Raw genomic sequence first — 17677 nt, 5'->3', positions numbered from 1 at the left:
ATATGCCGGGCCCCCCATCCTGCCTCTTGACAGGTGTGCTGAAGGGGCCCGTTTGGCCGGCCAGTCTTAGCCCTCGTTAAGACAGATCTCCCAGCTCCCTGGCTCCACTGGCTGATCTCTCTTTGCCCACCTTAAACAGCGTGGCGAGCTGCTGTAGGCTCTCCGGAGTCGGGACTAATGCCACACCGTGTTTGGCTGCCAGCTAGAGGTCGCACCATGGGGGGATTTTCACTTTCTCTTAAAGAAAGCATAGTTGGAATGCCAGCCTTCAGAGCTTTGCATCAACAGTAGGCGGGGGTGGCGGTGGTGTGTGTGTGTGTGTGTGTGTGTGTGTGTAGGGGGGGGATCAAGAGGGAAGGGTTGCCTGTCTTTCCTCACTGTGACAGACAGCTGCAAAGAGAAATGAAAGAGGGGGAAAAGGCAAATTCTTCACTCCACACGAGGCATCTCATTGATATGCTAAGGACTATCCAAGGGTAAACATGGCTGTTGACTAGAATGAGATTTTGGAACATTTGATGAGTTCACCCTTGAGTTTGAGGTGATTGTGAAGGTCTTAATTGCTTTATTCCTATGCTTGAGTTTGGGGTTTTTGGTATTGTTCACATATATCCCATATTCCTCCCAATATCAATCAGTGGAAATGCCTGTGATCATAAATCTGCAGCTTTCATTGACATTGAGTATATATTTTTTCATCTGCATTTGGTTTTCTTTTGCCAACATAAAGCCCCCACCTAGGCAGAATGTGCTGTGCCTGTGTGTCTAACCTGGGGCTGTTTTTGTGTGCAGCCATGGGGAAGAGAGCTTCAAAGGTGGAGCAACAGGGAATGCCCTGCTATAGCACACAAGTCTGGGAAGGCAAAGGTCCCCCCCCCCCCCACACATTTGACCAGGTGATGTAATCTGCTAATCCTCAGAGCGGACTGCCGGTGGTCTGTCGACAGAGGCGGACCAGGGCCACTGGCCACAGGAAGTGTGTAAGGCAGCGGGGGTATTTAGGGGATGTATGGGCCACCCATTGGAGTGACCCTACATGGGTGTTAAAGGTTAAGTGGATCCATTTTGCATGACCCCCTTATGGTTGAACAAATGGGTCAGTTTTTGGATTGGCACGAATTACCTGATAAAAGATGAAATACTTTTGAGCGAGGAATGTGTTGAGGAATGTGGCATTTCACCCTGACCAATTAAAGAGGAATCCATTTGAACAAAATAAAGGTGACCCGAGTCATGCGGTGATTGATTATTTAGGTCCACATTTGGTGTTTTGTCCTTTGATGAGGAGTCTCAAAGGAGACCCTTGAATCTTAGCCTCACCACAGCCTTTTGAAGAAAGCACATTTTCTTTTAAACAAGTGCCACACCACAATCCTGGCTGCTTATTCAAGGGGCGAGTAACTGGAATGTCCAGCTGTGGCCCGACTCAATGGGACACATTGAGAGGTTCTGATTGACATTAGTCATGGCTTGCCTGTCCAACACCCCTTCGCCATGGACTCCTTCCATTTGATGGGACTTCTGCGGACCCAGTTGTGACATGTTTAGTGATTTCACACTTGCTTTGTGGCAATAAGCTCCCCTCCGTCCTCTCAAATGTTTTGAAGCATAAATAATACATTGCTCCCATGATTTGCAATGCATGACTGAGCATAGCTAGGGTCACAGCGAAAAGAATGTTGCCAAGTCATTTTGTGCCTGGCCCTAGTGGAAGGTTTGCATAGTATAGCAATCGTGCCGTTGATGCTAAGTCCCAAAAGTGAAATATTATATTTTCATTAAACAGCCAAGAGAAAGCATCAGCAATTGTAGTAATGGCTTTAGAAAATAATTTAGTTTGATATTTTGGTCCATACATTGCACATGCAGTATCATGGACCTTCTTCACCACATGATGTTCAGAAGATGAGCAGCCAAATTTAATGCCTAGCTAACTAAACCAGTGGTTCTCAAAGTGGCCTCTAGGCGGTCCCCCGCAAAATTATGAATACTTAATTTCATTAATTCACTGACTATGAAGTATCCCAATTGGAGAATGTCTTGTATGACAATGTTGTAAGTAGATTTCACTCTCACCACTTTTAACTCCCCACATCCAATGTATTCACGAGTTTCATGGTGAGACAGTGGGCACTTCCATGACACCCTCCCTCCCTGTTTCCAGCTGCCGGTTGCCTGTTTCCGCCCAGGACCGTTCATAGCGAAAGAGACTAAAAATAATCATAATAATTGTTGTGACTTTGTACCTACCTATGTCTTGTAGTGGAGCCCCCCAGCATAATAATTTCACACGTGCATAATTGAAAGAGAGAGACCGCTAAAGCTCAGTTCAATGACCAAATATAAGTATAAGTAATATGAGTTCCGGTTTGGACGTTTAGCCTTCAAAATAAAAGTGGCCGCTATGCAACCACATACTATTTTTAGCGATTTTGGCTAAAATAAGCCCATACAGTACCGTAAATTCCGCACTATAAGCCGCACCGGAGTATAAGCCGCACCTGCAAAGTTGACTGTTTTTTACATATATAAGCCGCACCGGACTATAAGCCGCGGGTGTTTTAATGGTATTATTATTATTTTTTTTTTTTTTTTTTTATTGTGTTTTAATGTTTAATTACCATATGTAAGGGTTCATGCACAGAGGGGATTGTCGGGAAAGAGATGGCTGTTTGAGGAAGCTCCCATTTATTAACATTTCAACAAAACAACATAACACAACACCACCTGTGTTTCTTTTTTACAGTGCACACAGTGTCATACAGTGTCATACAGTGTGGTGAAAAGAGGGCAAGAGAGGAAATTAAAACAGAAGTGGATTTATAGTTAGAAAGAGTGCTAAAGAAGAGAGAATTCCGTTTTTTTTTTTTTTTTTTCAGAAAAAATCCATAGATAAGCCGCACCGTTATATAAGCCGCAGGGGCCAAAAAAGGCCAAAAAACGGGAAAAAAGCCGCGGCTTATAGTCCGGAATTTACGGTACCTGTAAATTGACATTCACCTCGTTTTTGTGAAATATCGCTGCTATCCAACCACACAACGCTACTATTTTTAGCCATTTCGGATCAAATAAGCCATACGTTCCCACTCTTTGACAGCGGCGCGCACCTCCTTGGTAGTGAAAAAAATGTAAACAGGAAGTCGACAACCGCTGAGTATCATGGTCCAGGAAAAATGTGAATACCAGTGATTCTCTACCCTTTTCATATCAAGGAGCCCTACTTTAGCCCACATTAGAGTCGCGGACCCCCATTTGATGAGATTTTGTCTTAGGTCGCTTTCACATAAAAACTGTTTGGTCCGCTTTAAATGCACCAGAGTTAATTTCCTTTGATAGTTTGCTTTGTTTGGGGTGGTGTGAAAGCTCAAACGAACTCTGGTGCGGAACAAACAAGTGAACTCTGGTCCGCTTGAGAACGTAGGTCTCGGTTCGCTTCCAAGTGAACCCTGGCGCGGTTCGTTTGTGGTGTGAAAGCAAACCGGACTAAACACAAGAGCAAATATAGGAAGCGCCAGTACATCATGAGTAGAAGGAAGCAAAACAAACACTGCGGCGCGCACACGTGTACAGTACTGTACATGTGTGCGGGCCACATATGCCGCGTGGTGTACGTAGTCATAACAACAACAACACATCGTTGTCTCTCAACAGGGCTCACCTTCTCCTTCAATACTGCCTTGCTCGTCTCATCTGCAGAATGAAATGTTCAACAGCTCGCTGCCTCATCTGCTGCTCATTTTGGGCACATTCTTGTAAAATATTTATTTGATAGTAACAAACACCAAAGTAAAACCAGAAATCCCAATATCGCAGTGATGTTGCGCAGAGTGACCGTTTCAACCACGTGACATATTGTTCAGAAAGTTTGGTGCGCTTGACAAATTGCTGTGTGAAAGCGAACCGGACCAAATGAAAAATGCAACAATGTTGCAACTTGACCCCCCCGAATCACACCGAGTCCACCAGCTTATATGTGAAAGTGAGAGATAACAGATAAACTATGATCAAAACAGTCATTCTTCTACATTCTCTGATGGTGTTAACTTCTTGTATATGAAATAATGCTGCAGTTCCACAATTTATCAGTTTGCTGGGGACTCCCTGGAACCACCTCAAGGACCCCTAGTGGTCCCTTGGCCCTACGTTGAGAACCACTCGTGTAGACAATTCTACAATTCAATGGTAAATTAACAACAATGACATTCCTGCAACACGAGGCACCCTGGGACAAAATGTGATCAAATAGGGGGACTGTGTGTCTGTTTGGGTGTGTTAGCTGTCCTGTGCACCAGACGAGCATCTGAAGGTTTTGGTATTGAGGTGTCATCTGTTCTGTGCACCAGAGGGGCATCTGAAGGTTTTGGTATTGAGGTGTCATCTGTCCTGTGCACCAGAGGAGCGTCTGAAGGTTTTGGTATTGAGGTGTCATCTCGATGGTGAATGAAAAAAAAAAAAAAAAAAAAAAAAAAAAAAAAAAAAAAAAAAAACCCTAACCAACCTTGTACCACTAACCTAAACTTGTACCACTGTTCCTTCAGAAGCTGTAGTTGTCATAGACTGTGCTCCATAGTTGATTGTTCTATTGCAGACAGAAAAATGTGTTATTGTAAGTCGCTTTGGATAAAAGCGTCTGCCAAATGACGTAATGTAATGTAATGTAATGTAATCCCCACAATGTTTTCATTCTGGATCCCCCCGTGCTCCCGCCACTCCTGTCCCCGCTCCCCAACAAGAGGCTGGAATGTGGGGTTTCCATGACGCTAACAAAGTAAACATAACAACATAACAAAGTAAAAACCTGGCAATGTGTGGCTGACAGCCTCCTTCTCTGATCCCCCTGTAGCCTTCATTCACCAGGCCTTTTTAGACCCGGGAATGTCTCTCGCGCTCTCCTGCTCTCTCATAACCCCCGAATGTCTCTCGCTCTCGCTCTCATAACCCCTGGCCAAGCTGGGACGTGGGGTGCAGGGGTAAATTTGGGACAAATCCCAAGGGAGTGTACTACCCCAAATAACACACAACCCCCTTCCTCTTTTTTCTCTCTCCCATACCCACCGCCCACCACACCTCCCCTATCGCTCTTTACAACCCTACCATCTCACACACACAGGCACTCCAAGCCTTCTTCTCTCCCGTGAAAAGTGAAAAGCTTGCGTTGTGATTTATTGTTCCATAAATGCTTCATGTGGCAGGCAGGCCCATGAGGCGACCAGTCCCACTGTTTGCTAGTGGCCCCAGGGACAATAGTGAGGTTTCCGCACTCAAACAAGTCCTCAGTCAAAACCCTGCGTGGCCTTCCTTCCCTAGTGAAAACAAAATGATCCTTCCCAGCAGCTCGTTTGGTTTTTAGTGGTTTTCAAACGGCTCAAAGACTAATATTTGCATATTGAAACATCTCTTTTCACGGCAACTTTTTTCCACAAACTTTTCCTATTCAGACTTTTTCTGCAGTCTGTAAGTGTAAACTGACAATAGCCCACGCTAAAACAAAATGCACTAGTGAGATGCACGCTTGGCAGGCCCTCCCTGGTGGGAACGAGTCCTCTCCCTTTTGTGTGGCGCTCAAATTGGCAGTTGCAGGGTTAAATCATCAGCCTCTGTACATGATCATGTGTCCTGCTGGGCTGCTGGACGCAACCAGAATGTCCTGCTAATTAGCCTGCATTTAGGATGGCCCAATAGGCCACACAACAGCCATTGAAGAGTGAAGCCTATGGAGCTTCTGTCTGGTGAGCATTCAGGATTTAGCCTAGTCCTTAATAAACTGCAGGCTCGCCCAAGCTCGGTGCCCCCAGGACGCACCATTCACTTACTCTGTGGGTGAATGGGTTGTGTATGTGGGGATCATTTAGGCAATTGTGTGGGTTTTGTCATTCAAAGGATAATGTCCATAAATGGGATCTAAACTGACCGGGACCAATTAAGGGCTTAAAGTTTGAGGCGTCTCGTTGTAAACTTTGACCCCTGTCTATCCAATCACTGTGGGCCGAGGTCCCCATATTTGTGAAAGACTCTATAGAAGGTAAAGGATATAAATTAGTGGAAAAAAGTTGGTTGAGAAAAGTCTGAGAAGAATGAACACCGTTTCCCCAGCAACTGGGGAAATTTTCACTGTCAAAAAAGATTGAGAATATTTTCGTGTTTTTCTGCTACTTTTGTATGGACCCCAGGAAAACTAGCTGCGGCTTTATCAACAGCTAGCAGGGTTCCAAATAAACAAGTAATTTGAGAAGGTTCTCCAGGCTGATACAGATATTTACATCTAGAAATACTTGCTAAGCTTGACTAAGACCACATGAAGAAACTCTTTCCCTGTATGCCTGCCTGGACACAGAGAGTATTGCGTATTGACTCCCAGTATGATGCATGGTAGAGCCAGAAGCACACCGCTGGCCCTCTTCCTGCCTAGCAGGGAGGCGCGGGTCCTGGAACAAAAGGACAAGAGGCTTTCGTCATCAGAAAGCTCCAGGTTCTCTGCACTGGAAGGACGAGCGCATGACATCTGATGAAGATGGATGGAGATGGTTGCTATGGAGGTGGATAGGACTCTCCTAGGTCCTGTGGAGAAGCCTTTGGCAGGCTAGAGGCAGCAGGGCATCTTGGCATGGAGTAGTTAATGCAGTTTTTCATTATTGGGGTAGACTGGGTTTTGTTTTACGTAAGACCCACCATTGTCTTTAAACCCCTCAAACTGTAAGTTGCTTATTTGGCATGTCTGGTTTTTAGGACTCTGTTTGGTAGGTTGATTTGTTTGTGGTAGTTTGTCTTTAAGAAAAGTCCTGAGTTATTATGCCTTTCCTGATTGCCCCAATTCTTTGTGTTTATGTTAAGTGACCCATTGTTTGTTTACTGGATGCTGAATGGATGTATTGAATCTCTCATTAAAGCAACAGCATACATGGTCCTTTTGGCTCCATAGTGAACTGACAGCTGCCACAACCAGAGTCCTACGAAAGTGAGAGTGCTTGAACCTTGTATGGAGAACACCTTTTCTGAAACCTAAAACTGTGAGGATTACAAGTGTGATTCCTACTCGGGTCATATATGATTATGGTTTGCCGTTTTGAAAAGGGATTTGGATAAAGGTGTGTCCCAAATGACACAAGTTACACATGCAGATGCAGTACTTGTTTTGTTTGACAGCCGGTAGTTGGTTAGCTTGCATATTTTCTCAGAGGTTCTCTCTGGTTGTTTGAGGGTTGTTGTGGTGTTGTGACCTCTTGGTCAATGTGATCTGGTCACCTACCGGTCAGTTGGCTGGGTTTCCGGGTCAGGCCGCAGCTGGCTTTGTCATGGCGGCCACACAGACCCAGCAACATTAGTCTCACTGCCGGCCCTTTTTGTCCTGCACCAAAAAAGGGGGCTAACGAATAAAAGAAAAAGTGGGAGATAGCTAAAGTCCTTCTGATCCCCCTTTCCATATGACAGGTAATCCAGGGGTGACCGTCAGCACAAAATGTGGCTTTCACTCTGTGTGTGTGTGTGTGTGTGTGTGTGTGTGTGTGTGTGTGTGTGTGTGTGTGTGTGAGACCCTTCATAAACCCACACATGTCTCTCTTAGCCTCACAGTTACCTCTAGTATCAGTGGGCCCTGGGAAAGCCACCCACAGTGAGCTGTGTCAGAGCCCTGTCACACTGCCCTGCAGTGCTCAATAAAAGCTTCCAACAAGTAGTAAAAAGCGCCTTCAGCTTAGTTCACGTACTCATTCACATTTTCTCACTCGGGCACCTTATCATGACCTCACTCCTCAACAATGCCAAGAACAAGTTATCAAGCTGACTTCATAGCAAAGTGCATCATTCCCCCCCAGTTTAAAACCAGTGACTCAGTGTTGGCAATGGTCACTTCCAGTCAGGACCACATACCTGAGAGGCAGTGTTTTCTTTGTATAGGTGACTAGCTAACCGCTAATTGCCAAAAGACCACTCCAGGTCATGTTTAGTTATGCTTTGGGCCATGGGGTTAGTCCCATTTGAGCACTGTGTTTAAGTTTGCCGAAGGCTGTGAAATCCCACCGGCGTGTCTGCTTTATGGTGTAGTTACCTAGACAGACCAGTGACTATTCATGTGTTGACCAGAACTTTACCGATGTGTCTGCTTTATGGTGTAGTTACCTAGACAGACCAGTGACTATTCATGTGTTGACCAGGACTTTACCGATGTGTCATCTGCTTTATGGTGTAGTTACCTAGACAGACCAGTGACTATTCATATGTTGACCAGGACTTTACCGATGTGTCTGCTTTATGGTGTAGTTGCCTAGACAGACCAGTGACTATTCATGTGTTGACCAGGACTTTACCGATGTGTCTGCTTTATGGTGTAGTTGCCTAGACAGACCAGTGACTATTCATGTGTTGACCAGGACTTTACCGATGTGTCTGCTTTATGGTGTAGTTGCCTAGACAGACCAGTGACTATTCATGTGTTGACCAGGACTTTACCGGCGTGTGTGCTTTATGGTGTAGTTACCTAGACAGACCAGTGACTATTCATGTGTTGACCAGGACTTTACCGGCGTGTGTGCTTTATGGTGTAGTTGCCTAGACAGACCAGTGACTATTCATGTGTTGACCAGGACTTTACCGGCGTGTGTGCTTTATGGTGTAGTTACCTAGACAGACCAGTGACTATTCATGTGTTGACCAGGACTTTACCGATGTGTCTGCTTTATGGTGTAGTTACCTAGACAGACCAGTGACTATTCATGTGTTGACCAGGACTTTACCGGCGTGTGTGCTTTATGGTGTAGTTGCCTAGACAGACCAGTGACTATTCATGTGTTGACCAGGACTTTACCGGCGTGTGTGCTTTATGGTGTAGTTACCTAGACAGACCAGTGACTATTCATGTGTTGACCAGGACTTTACCGATGTGTCTGCTTTATGGTGTAGTTACCTAGACAGACCAGTGACTATTCATGTGTTGACCAGGACTTTACCGATGTGTCTGCTTTATGGTGTAGTTACCTAGACAGACCAGTGACTATTCATGTGTTGACCAGGACTTTACCGGCGTGTGTGCTTTATGGTGTAGTTACCTAGACAGACCAGTGACTATTCATGTGTTGACCAGGACTTTACCGATGTGTCTGCTTTATGGTGTAGTTGCCTAGACAGACCAGTGACTATTCATGTGTTGACCAGGACTTTACCGATGTGTCTGCTTTATGGTGTAGTTACCTAGACAGACCAGTGACTATTCATGTGTTGACCAGGACTTTACCGATGTGTCTGCTTTATGGTGTAGTTACCTAGACAGACCAGTGACTATTCATGTGTTGACCAGGACTTTACCGATGTGTCTGCTTTATGGTGTAGTTACCTAGACAGACCAGTGACTATTCATGTGTTGACCAGGACTTTACCGGCGTGTGTGCTTTATGGTGTAGTTACCTAGACAGACCAGTGACTATTCATGTGTTGACCAGGACTTTACCGGCGTGTCATCTGCTTTATGGTGTAGCGTCACCGGCACCAAACCCGACCACCTTTTTGCCAATATTCTATCAAAATTCTGTTTCAACGCCTGCTACAAATGATCACGTGCTGTTTCCACTCAGTTTAATGGCTGAAACCACAAGTCAAACTTCTTATCTTTCTTGAGACATCTTGTTTTAATCATTCACTATAGCTGTTTCCTTACCAGAGTCTGGGAAGTGTCGTTATTGCTGGTGAAAAAGCTGCGAGCTAATTTACCTAAACACGACCAGTCCTCTCTGAACGTCTATGCTGCTAGCGTAGTTTTGCAGTAGCCTGGGCTAGTTTTACAGGGCCTTTCTTCTTCATGGTATATTCTTCTTCTGTGGTACCGTCGCCCAAGCAGCTCACTGCTACTTTCTCTTATCAAAGGCACTTTCATAAGGTATTTGGACCTTTTATCATGCACATTTTAATATGAAAACTTTACACATAGACTGTCAGATATCTGCAAATAAAAGCGACTTGCGACAGCTGACAATTAACTTCTTGAATAGCCCGCAAAGAAGGAGGAAGTACGTCACTCGGTCCCCAAACAAACGCTGGTCGGTTTTGGGTGTAAGTGGTCGTGTAAGGCGTCAGTTCCGTTAGTTGCCTAGACAGACCAGTGACTATTCATGTGTTGACCAGGACTTTACCGACATGTCTGCTTTATGGTGTAGTTACCTAGACAGACCAGTGACTATTCATGTGTTGACCAGGACTTTACCGACATGTCTGCTTTATGGTGTAGTTACCTAGACAGACCAGTGACTATTCATGTGTTGACCAGGACTTTACCGACATGTCTGCTTTATGGTGTAGTTGCCTAGAGTAGACGGACCAGTGACTATTCATGTGTTGATCAGGACTGCCGTGAATGGATGGCAGTGGTAGCTGCCATGCTCACCCTTTAAACAGACAGAGCTGGAATGTCATATGAAAATTCCGATGCCAACAAGGCTACTGAAATATAAATAGCTATAAATATAGTTTCAAAAAGGTAGGTTCTACGTCCACTCATTCAGTCAGCCCTGCAACTCCTTAACATGGACTGCAAGTTGCATAACATGGACTACAAGTTCCATAACATCGACTACCATAATTAAAGCATCTAGTCTGCTGGATTTTTTTTTCTTTTTTTTTTCTTTTTTTCTTTTTTTTATTATATATCAAGTCTGATTGGTCAGGAGTTAGTGGGGGGGGTATTAAAGCTCACACCTCCTACAGTCCCAGCATTTGATTGTATGGCTGACTTTCCTCACTGTGACCTTGCAGAGCACCAGGAGTGCCTGCACCAGGCGGTCCACGAGCGCCTTGGCGAGCTGCTGCGTGTCCTCAAGACCATCATCAGCAAACACCAGAACCTCAACTCGGTGGACATCCTCAGCAAGGCTGGAACCGTCATCGCCACGGTCAAAGGTGAGCCCTCCCTCGCACGCACACACACACACACACACACACACACACACACACACACACACACACACTTCTCTGTACATCATGCAGCCTACTCCTCCACTCCGCCTCTGGTCTGTTTTCTGTCTCTTCTTATCTCATCCCCCCTTCTCACTAGCCAGTTTCTGTCCTGGACTTTTACTGTTATACTGTGTCCTTTTCTCTCACACTCTCTCCCTAAGTATTAAAGGAACCAGCTCACCCTAAAATCAAAAATGCATATTTTTCCTCTTATCTGTGTAGTGCCATTTCCATCTAGGTCGTTTTGGTGTGAGTTTTTGGAGATATCGGCTATAGAGATGTCTGCCTTCTCTCAAATGTAATGGAACTCTTTTGCACTCGGCTTGTGGTACATGAAACTGCTTCCAACAAGGTCTGTGGGTTAACTTGAGTAACCGGGTCATAATTTCTGTTGAGTTCAAATAGAGAGCCGCAGGAATGAGTCCGGAAAACATCGATGCTACACTTCCGGGTTCTTCACTGTTTCTGCCTTGGGATTTTTGAATGGGTTTTTGACGCGATGCTTCAAATGAGGTCTGTGGTTAACGCAAGCTTATTCAAACGCAAACCAGTGTTCAGCAGGATAATCTTCACATATGAGGACCACTTTTATGAGTTTTGAAGCTTTTACGTGCCGTTAAAAGGGCGGCTAGCTAGCAAACAGATAAATAAGACTACACTGTTGAGTCGACTGGGATATTATACGTCAATAACGTCATCACTTCAAAGGACGAACACGGAAATTCTCTTGCCCTCACCTGGTTCAGCCCGGGGTAATCAGTGCACATCAGCGCACACATCAACAACACTACAGGTTGAATTTGGCTATGGTGACATGGAAGCCTATGCGACACTGTGTGTAGTTCTGGAATAGCTTAGCATGAGCTTTTTACTTCTAGGGCTCGCATTTATGCTTCAAAACTCATGAAAGTGGTCCTCATGTGTGAAGATTATCCCGCTGAACACAGGTTCGCATTTGAATAAGCTTGCATTGCCCACAGACCTTATTTGAAGCATCGCGCCAAAAACCCATTCAAAAATCCCATGGGCAGAAAGAGTGAAGAACCCGGAGGTCCGGGACTTCCGCATAACGACTACAAAAATACGTCATCCCTGCGGTACTCTGTGTCTTTGGTGCTTTGAACACCACAATCTAGTTCAATTGTATTTGAGAGAAGGCAGACATCTCTAGGGCGGATATCTCCATCAGCAACTCACACCAAAACGATCTACCGTAAATTCCGGACTATAAGCCGCGGCTTTTTTCCCGTTTTTTGGCCTTTTTTGGCCCCTGCGGCTTATATAACGGTGCGGCTTATCTATGGATTTTTTCAAAAAAAAAAAAAAAATCTCTCTTTTTTAGCACTCTTTCTAACTATAAATCCACTTCTGTTTTAATTTCCTCTCTTGCCCTCTTTTAACAACATAACATAACATAACATAACACAACACAGGTAAGCAGAAAGAAAAAGACGAAGCAATCACCGCCATGAATGAGGAAATGACTCACCTGCTGGAGGCTGGAGATACACGGCTTGGGCTAAACTTTTACTCCGTGAAACACTATCGATTAAGTCCGACATCGCTCAGAGGTTTGAGCAGCTTGAAAACAAGTTTGAAAACGTGCAGAAGTCCATCCACTCACTCACTAAAGAAAATAAGCGAACAGAGTTTCTAATGCGGAAAAGCGCATCAGCGCACTGGAGGACAAAAACAACACAGTGAGTCCGAAAGTGGATAAAATGCAAAGACAAATCGAAACCCTGCACACGCAGGTTGATGACTTAATCAGCAGGAGTAAAAGAAATAACATTCGCCTGATCAATGTAAAAGAGGGAGCTGAGATTGGTGACATGGACGCTTTCGTGGCAAAATCCTGTGTTACATCCTGGACCTGAAGGAAGGCGAGAAACCACCAGAGGTGGACAGGGCACACCGGGCGCCTCGGCCACGTCCAGACCCCGGCCTGCCACCGAGGGCCATCTTCATCTGCCTACTCCGCTGGCCCGACCGTCAACTCATCCTCCAGGCTGCGGGGAAGAAGCCCCTCACCTGGGAGGGTACGCGCTTTTTCGTCCGGCAGGACCTCTCCGCGTTGGTGCAACAGAAACGCGCAACATACAACAGCATAATCGAAAAGGTTAAAGTCAATGGATATCGCTTTGGCGTACTGTACCCAGCGAGACTCGTCATAACCATTGATGGACAGCGGCGGAACAAGAGCTCAAAGTGAAACTGCCGAATATCTTTTGAGTTGGACTGGTCAATAGTACTGTGAGTAACTAAAATAAAAAAATAAAAAACGGAATTCTCTCTTCTTTAGCACTCTTTCTAACTATAAATCCACTTCTGTTTTAATTTCCTCTCTTGCCCTCTTTTCACCACACCGCGGACACTGTGTGCACTGTAAAAAAAAACAAAAAATACCATTAAAACACCCGCGGCTTATAGTCCGGTGCGGCTTATATAAGAAAAAAATAGTCAACTTAGAAGGTGCGGCTTATACACCGGTGCGCCTTATAGTCCGGAATTTACGGTAGATTCTAGATGGATAAATACCACTACAGGTAATATTAAAAATGTATTTTTGAGGTGGCACGGTGGCGCAGTGGTAAGCGCTGTCACCTCACAGCTAGAAGGTCCTGGTTTCGATTCCCTCCTGGGACGCTGTGAGCGCTGAATGAGTGCGTGCCCATCCGCATGTCCTCGAGTGCCCACCGCCCGGGTGGGGTCGTCAAAAGGGCCTTTCTGTGTGGAGTTTGCATGTTCTCCCCGTGCCCCCTGGGCGTTTCCTTCATATAGGAAACGGGATGGGATAAATGGGATAAAGAATCGGGGAAAAAATATTATAGAGATAAAAGTTTATTTTTGATTTTAGGTTCAGCTGTTCCTTTTAAAAGACTATAGCTGAAAGACTTTCGTCTTTCATATGTTTGGAAGAGTAGTATTGTGGTAGTATTACGGTACGGCTCCATGCGGATCCGGTAAAACTGCCGGAACAGACTCTCGCCCATGTTAATTGATGGGCAATACATGCGGTATGGAAAAAATATGCACCTGTTCTATTTTTGTCAGATCCTGCATGCGTCTGATCTGACAGATTACATTGGTGTGGGTCTGTTCAGGCAGGTGCATGGAGCCGTAATGCAGCCAGTGGACATGGGCCTTTTTGGCTTCAAAGAAACAAAGCTCTTCTGAAGTCACTCGAGATCTCAGGACGCAGCCGTGTGTGTTTTAAAGCCCCATACAGAGAGTATGAAATGGATATTTTGGAGTCAGACATCTCATTCATTCCCATAGTAAGAGGCAGCCTTTTGTGCTTTGTCTCCCAGTCCAGAGGGAACGGAGTTGAGGAATCCCATTTGGACTCTCTCTCTGAGATTATGATCTGCCATTTGGTCTCTCTCTCTGAGATTATGATCTGCCATTTGGTCTCTCTCTCTGAGATTATGATCCGTCATGCAGGTCTCTCTCTCTCTCTCTCTGAGATTAAGATCTGCCATACAGGTCTCTCTCTCTGAGATTATGATCTGACATGTAGGTCTCTCTCTCTGAGATTATGATCTGCCATTTGGTCTCTCTCTCTGAGATTATGATCTGCCATGCACGTCTCTCTCTGAGATTATGATCTGCCATGCACATTTCTCTGAGATTATGATCTGCCATACAGGTCTCTCTCTCTGAGATTATGATCGGCCATGCAGGTCTCTCTCTCTCTGAGATTATGATCTGCCATGCAAGTAAATTCTTAACTTGGCCGCCACACAAAAGTCCCCTGAGTATACCTCGTCTCAATTTGCATTGCAAAGAAGGGAGGGCATGGAGGGTCTTTGAGTTAATAAAGAGCGGTGACATGGTGACCTGAACAAAGGCAGAGGCTCTGCTTATGTCAGGAAATATTTTGAATGTGCCCCCACACTCGTGTGTGCGTGTGTGTGGTAAACAATTATTAGGTGCGTACAAGTCCTATATTTATCATGTATTAACTTGGCTACTTGTCAACCATTCAGTTTAAATATGTTGTTGGGGCACACTGCACAGAAACTTGACTAAAGTAGGAGCCTTTTGAATAAAGAAGCCATAGTTTTAACTGCTCACCATTTGTCATATGTAGAAGCCTTTTTGTTTGGCCATGTAATGCTCTACTGAATGGGCGAACCCGTGTCCCAAGACTTTAGATCTGATTTTCATCATCATCATCTTTTTTCCATTACTGTTTTTTATCAACAATAACTGATTTAGGCACAGAATTTAGCCATCACTTTTAGCGGCACTTTAGCGGTGGACAAGTTACTGTGATGGATCACTAAATTTAGTATGTATCTGTAATGAACAGCTCGCTCTCTCTCAACTTGAAACTGTGTTCTCTTGTATTGCAACAGATTGCATAACATTAACATATTTTCTGCCAGTAGGTGGCCAGAATTGCTCACTTCTTGACTCCTATACAGTGACAAGGCTGTCAGCTGTTCACTCACACAGACACCCTTCCCTGCCAAAGCTCAGAACTATCAAACTCATGAGGATTAGAGATTACACAATGGCAGTTTGTAAATTGCACTCATGGACTATTTAAGCAGGTGGGTCATGTGACCATGATGTTGGTGTTACTGAAGCCAGAAATTTGTTTTATTGACAGAAAAAACTCAATTTGAATATGAATATTTACTGTTTCACTTAACAGATGAGTAATAAAGAACAAAATAACACAGGCAACATTATTTTGTTTGAAGATGTACATTGTTGGTAAACCTTTTCAGTACACTTGTACATTACTTCTGCATTAAATTGTGATCCTAAATATCCAAGAAGCTCCCTTTTTTCCTCTTTATTATTCTACTTGGCCTGCTGAGCTTTCTTGTCCCACTTTTTTGTATTCCACCTATGGTTTAAATCAATATCACGATAATCATAAGGATTCCCCCCAATCTATATATTTGATGTTACATCTCACCTCATGTTACATCTCACATAAACTAGAAAGAGTACATGAGAACACATTTTTAGGAGTAATAATCGACCACAACTTTAGCTGGAAACCACATATCAGATATATCAGGTCCAAGTTAGCAAGCACTGTGGGGATTCTATGCAAAACAAGGCACTTTTTGAACATCAAATCATTGCAAACACTGTACTGTACACTCTTCTTACCATACTTGACTTATTGCGTTGAAGTATGGGGAAACACCTATAGAAGCAACTTACAGACAATATGCAACATGCAAAAGAGAGCAATAAGGATAGTGAATAAGGTAGGTTATCATGAACACACAAATGTACTGTTTCATAAATCAAAGACGCTGAAGTTTTGGGATCTGGTGGAGTTCAAAACCGCCCAAACTCTGTACAAAGCGCGACATAATTTACTTCCTGGTAATATACAAAAACAGTTCAGTGATAGAGAAGGTGGTTATGAGCTGAGAGGGAGATTGAATTTCAAACAACCAATTGTTCATAGCACTCTGAAGAGCATGTGCGTATCTGTCTGTGGTGTGAAACTGTGGAATAAATTACCTGACGAGATCAAAGAAAGTAAAAGTCTTGTGCAATTCAAAAAAAGTATAGAAACATTATTCTGGAGAAGTATAGACGTGATGGTACATAATCAGGACTTATGGGACACTTGTATTTCCTGTAGTATGTTTGGTATTAGCTATGTATGTGTAATTATATGTATATGTGGTAGGTAGCCTATGTGTGTATGGGCATGTATGAATAATTATGAGCATGTGCTATTTGTGTGTGTAAATCAATGCATGTATGTATCCATGTGTATGCATATGTACTGCATATGTTTACATATCACGTAAAGGAATAAGGGTAAGGGCATTTAACAAGCTAGTTAGCTTCAGCCCTAAACCCTTTCGGTCAGCCTTCTGTATATTTTGTTTTTTTCTGTGTTTTTTTTCTATTCTGTGAATATCCTTTTCTTTCTGATCGAAATAAACTAAACTAAAAACTAAATAAGCTAAATCTGTTAATCCAAATAATGTTAATCATATTGAACAAAAAGGTAATGTTTGGTGTGATGTAAAACTAAAGTGAAATGTTCACATAATATTCCTACCATACTACTTACATTTTGTCTGAGTTTCTAAATAAAATGTCATTGTGTCATTGTTCTCATCAGTCCAAACAGCAGAATTTAAACAATAATATTGATTGAATTATCCTCCAGCCCTAGACGAAATACTGTGATTAGGGCTGGGCGATAATAATTCAATATTATTGTTTGTCTTTCACTGGAATCGTATCATGGTGATATGCTGATTTTGGGTATTGTGACACAATTCTGCTGTCTAAATTGATGATAACAAGCAAATTTTACTCATTTTACTTTACACTTCACTTTACTTATCAATTTTTTTTTAGATTATTTGAATACTTCTATTTAGTTTGACATCACACTTCACATTACCATTCAGTTCAACTGGATAGAATGAGATTTTGCATATGCGAGCCATATCGTGATATATTGTTAACAAAAATAATCTTTGTGATTATCATGATACTGATTTCAACCATATCGCCCATCCCTAACTGTGATATTTCCCAAAGGAGAGTGACGTTTCCCCCCCTCTTCAACACACTCCATGATGCGCTCTATTCTCTCTATTCATAGTGTTGTCACTTCTCCTATCCCATCAGTATTCCCGCGCGCCTCACTGTACCCTCCCCATCATTGTTTTTTATGCAGGCAAGTTCCTCCCATCCACAGGCTCTACGTAGGAGTTTGCAGCTGACGAGTGTTTCGAGT

The 17677-nt window shown here is 43.7% G+C and overlaps 1 protein-coding gene across 1 annotated transcript in view; it reads left to right on the top strand.

Moving 5' to 3' along the window:
- Positions 1-17677, top strand: part of arhgap29a (Rho GTPase activating protein 29a) — a gene marked incomplete at its 5' end in the record, with an annotated part of 97385 nt that overhangs the window by 31984 nt on the left and 47724 nt on the right. Inside the window, one exon of the mRNA XM_083659672.1 lies at positions 10738-10881. Within this exon, the coding sequence (XP_083515798.1) occupies positions 10738-10881 (144 nt within the window). The remainder of the gene's footprint in view (positions 1-10737; positions 10882-17677) is intronic.

Source organism: Poromitra crassiceps (assembly GCF_964638095.1).
Source record: "Poromitra crassiceps genome assembly, chromosome: 2".
NCBI classification, from domain to species: domain Eukaryota; kingdom Metazoa; phylum Chordata; class Actinopteri; order Beryciformes; family Melamphaidae; genus Poromitra; species Poromitra crassiceps.
Note: the sequence above shows the minus strand (reverse complement) of the source record. Positions and strands in the feature narration are given on the sequence as shown.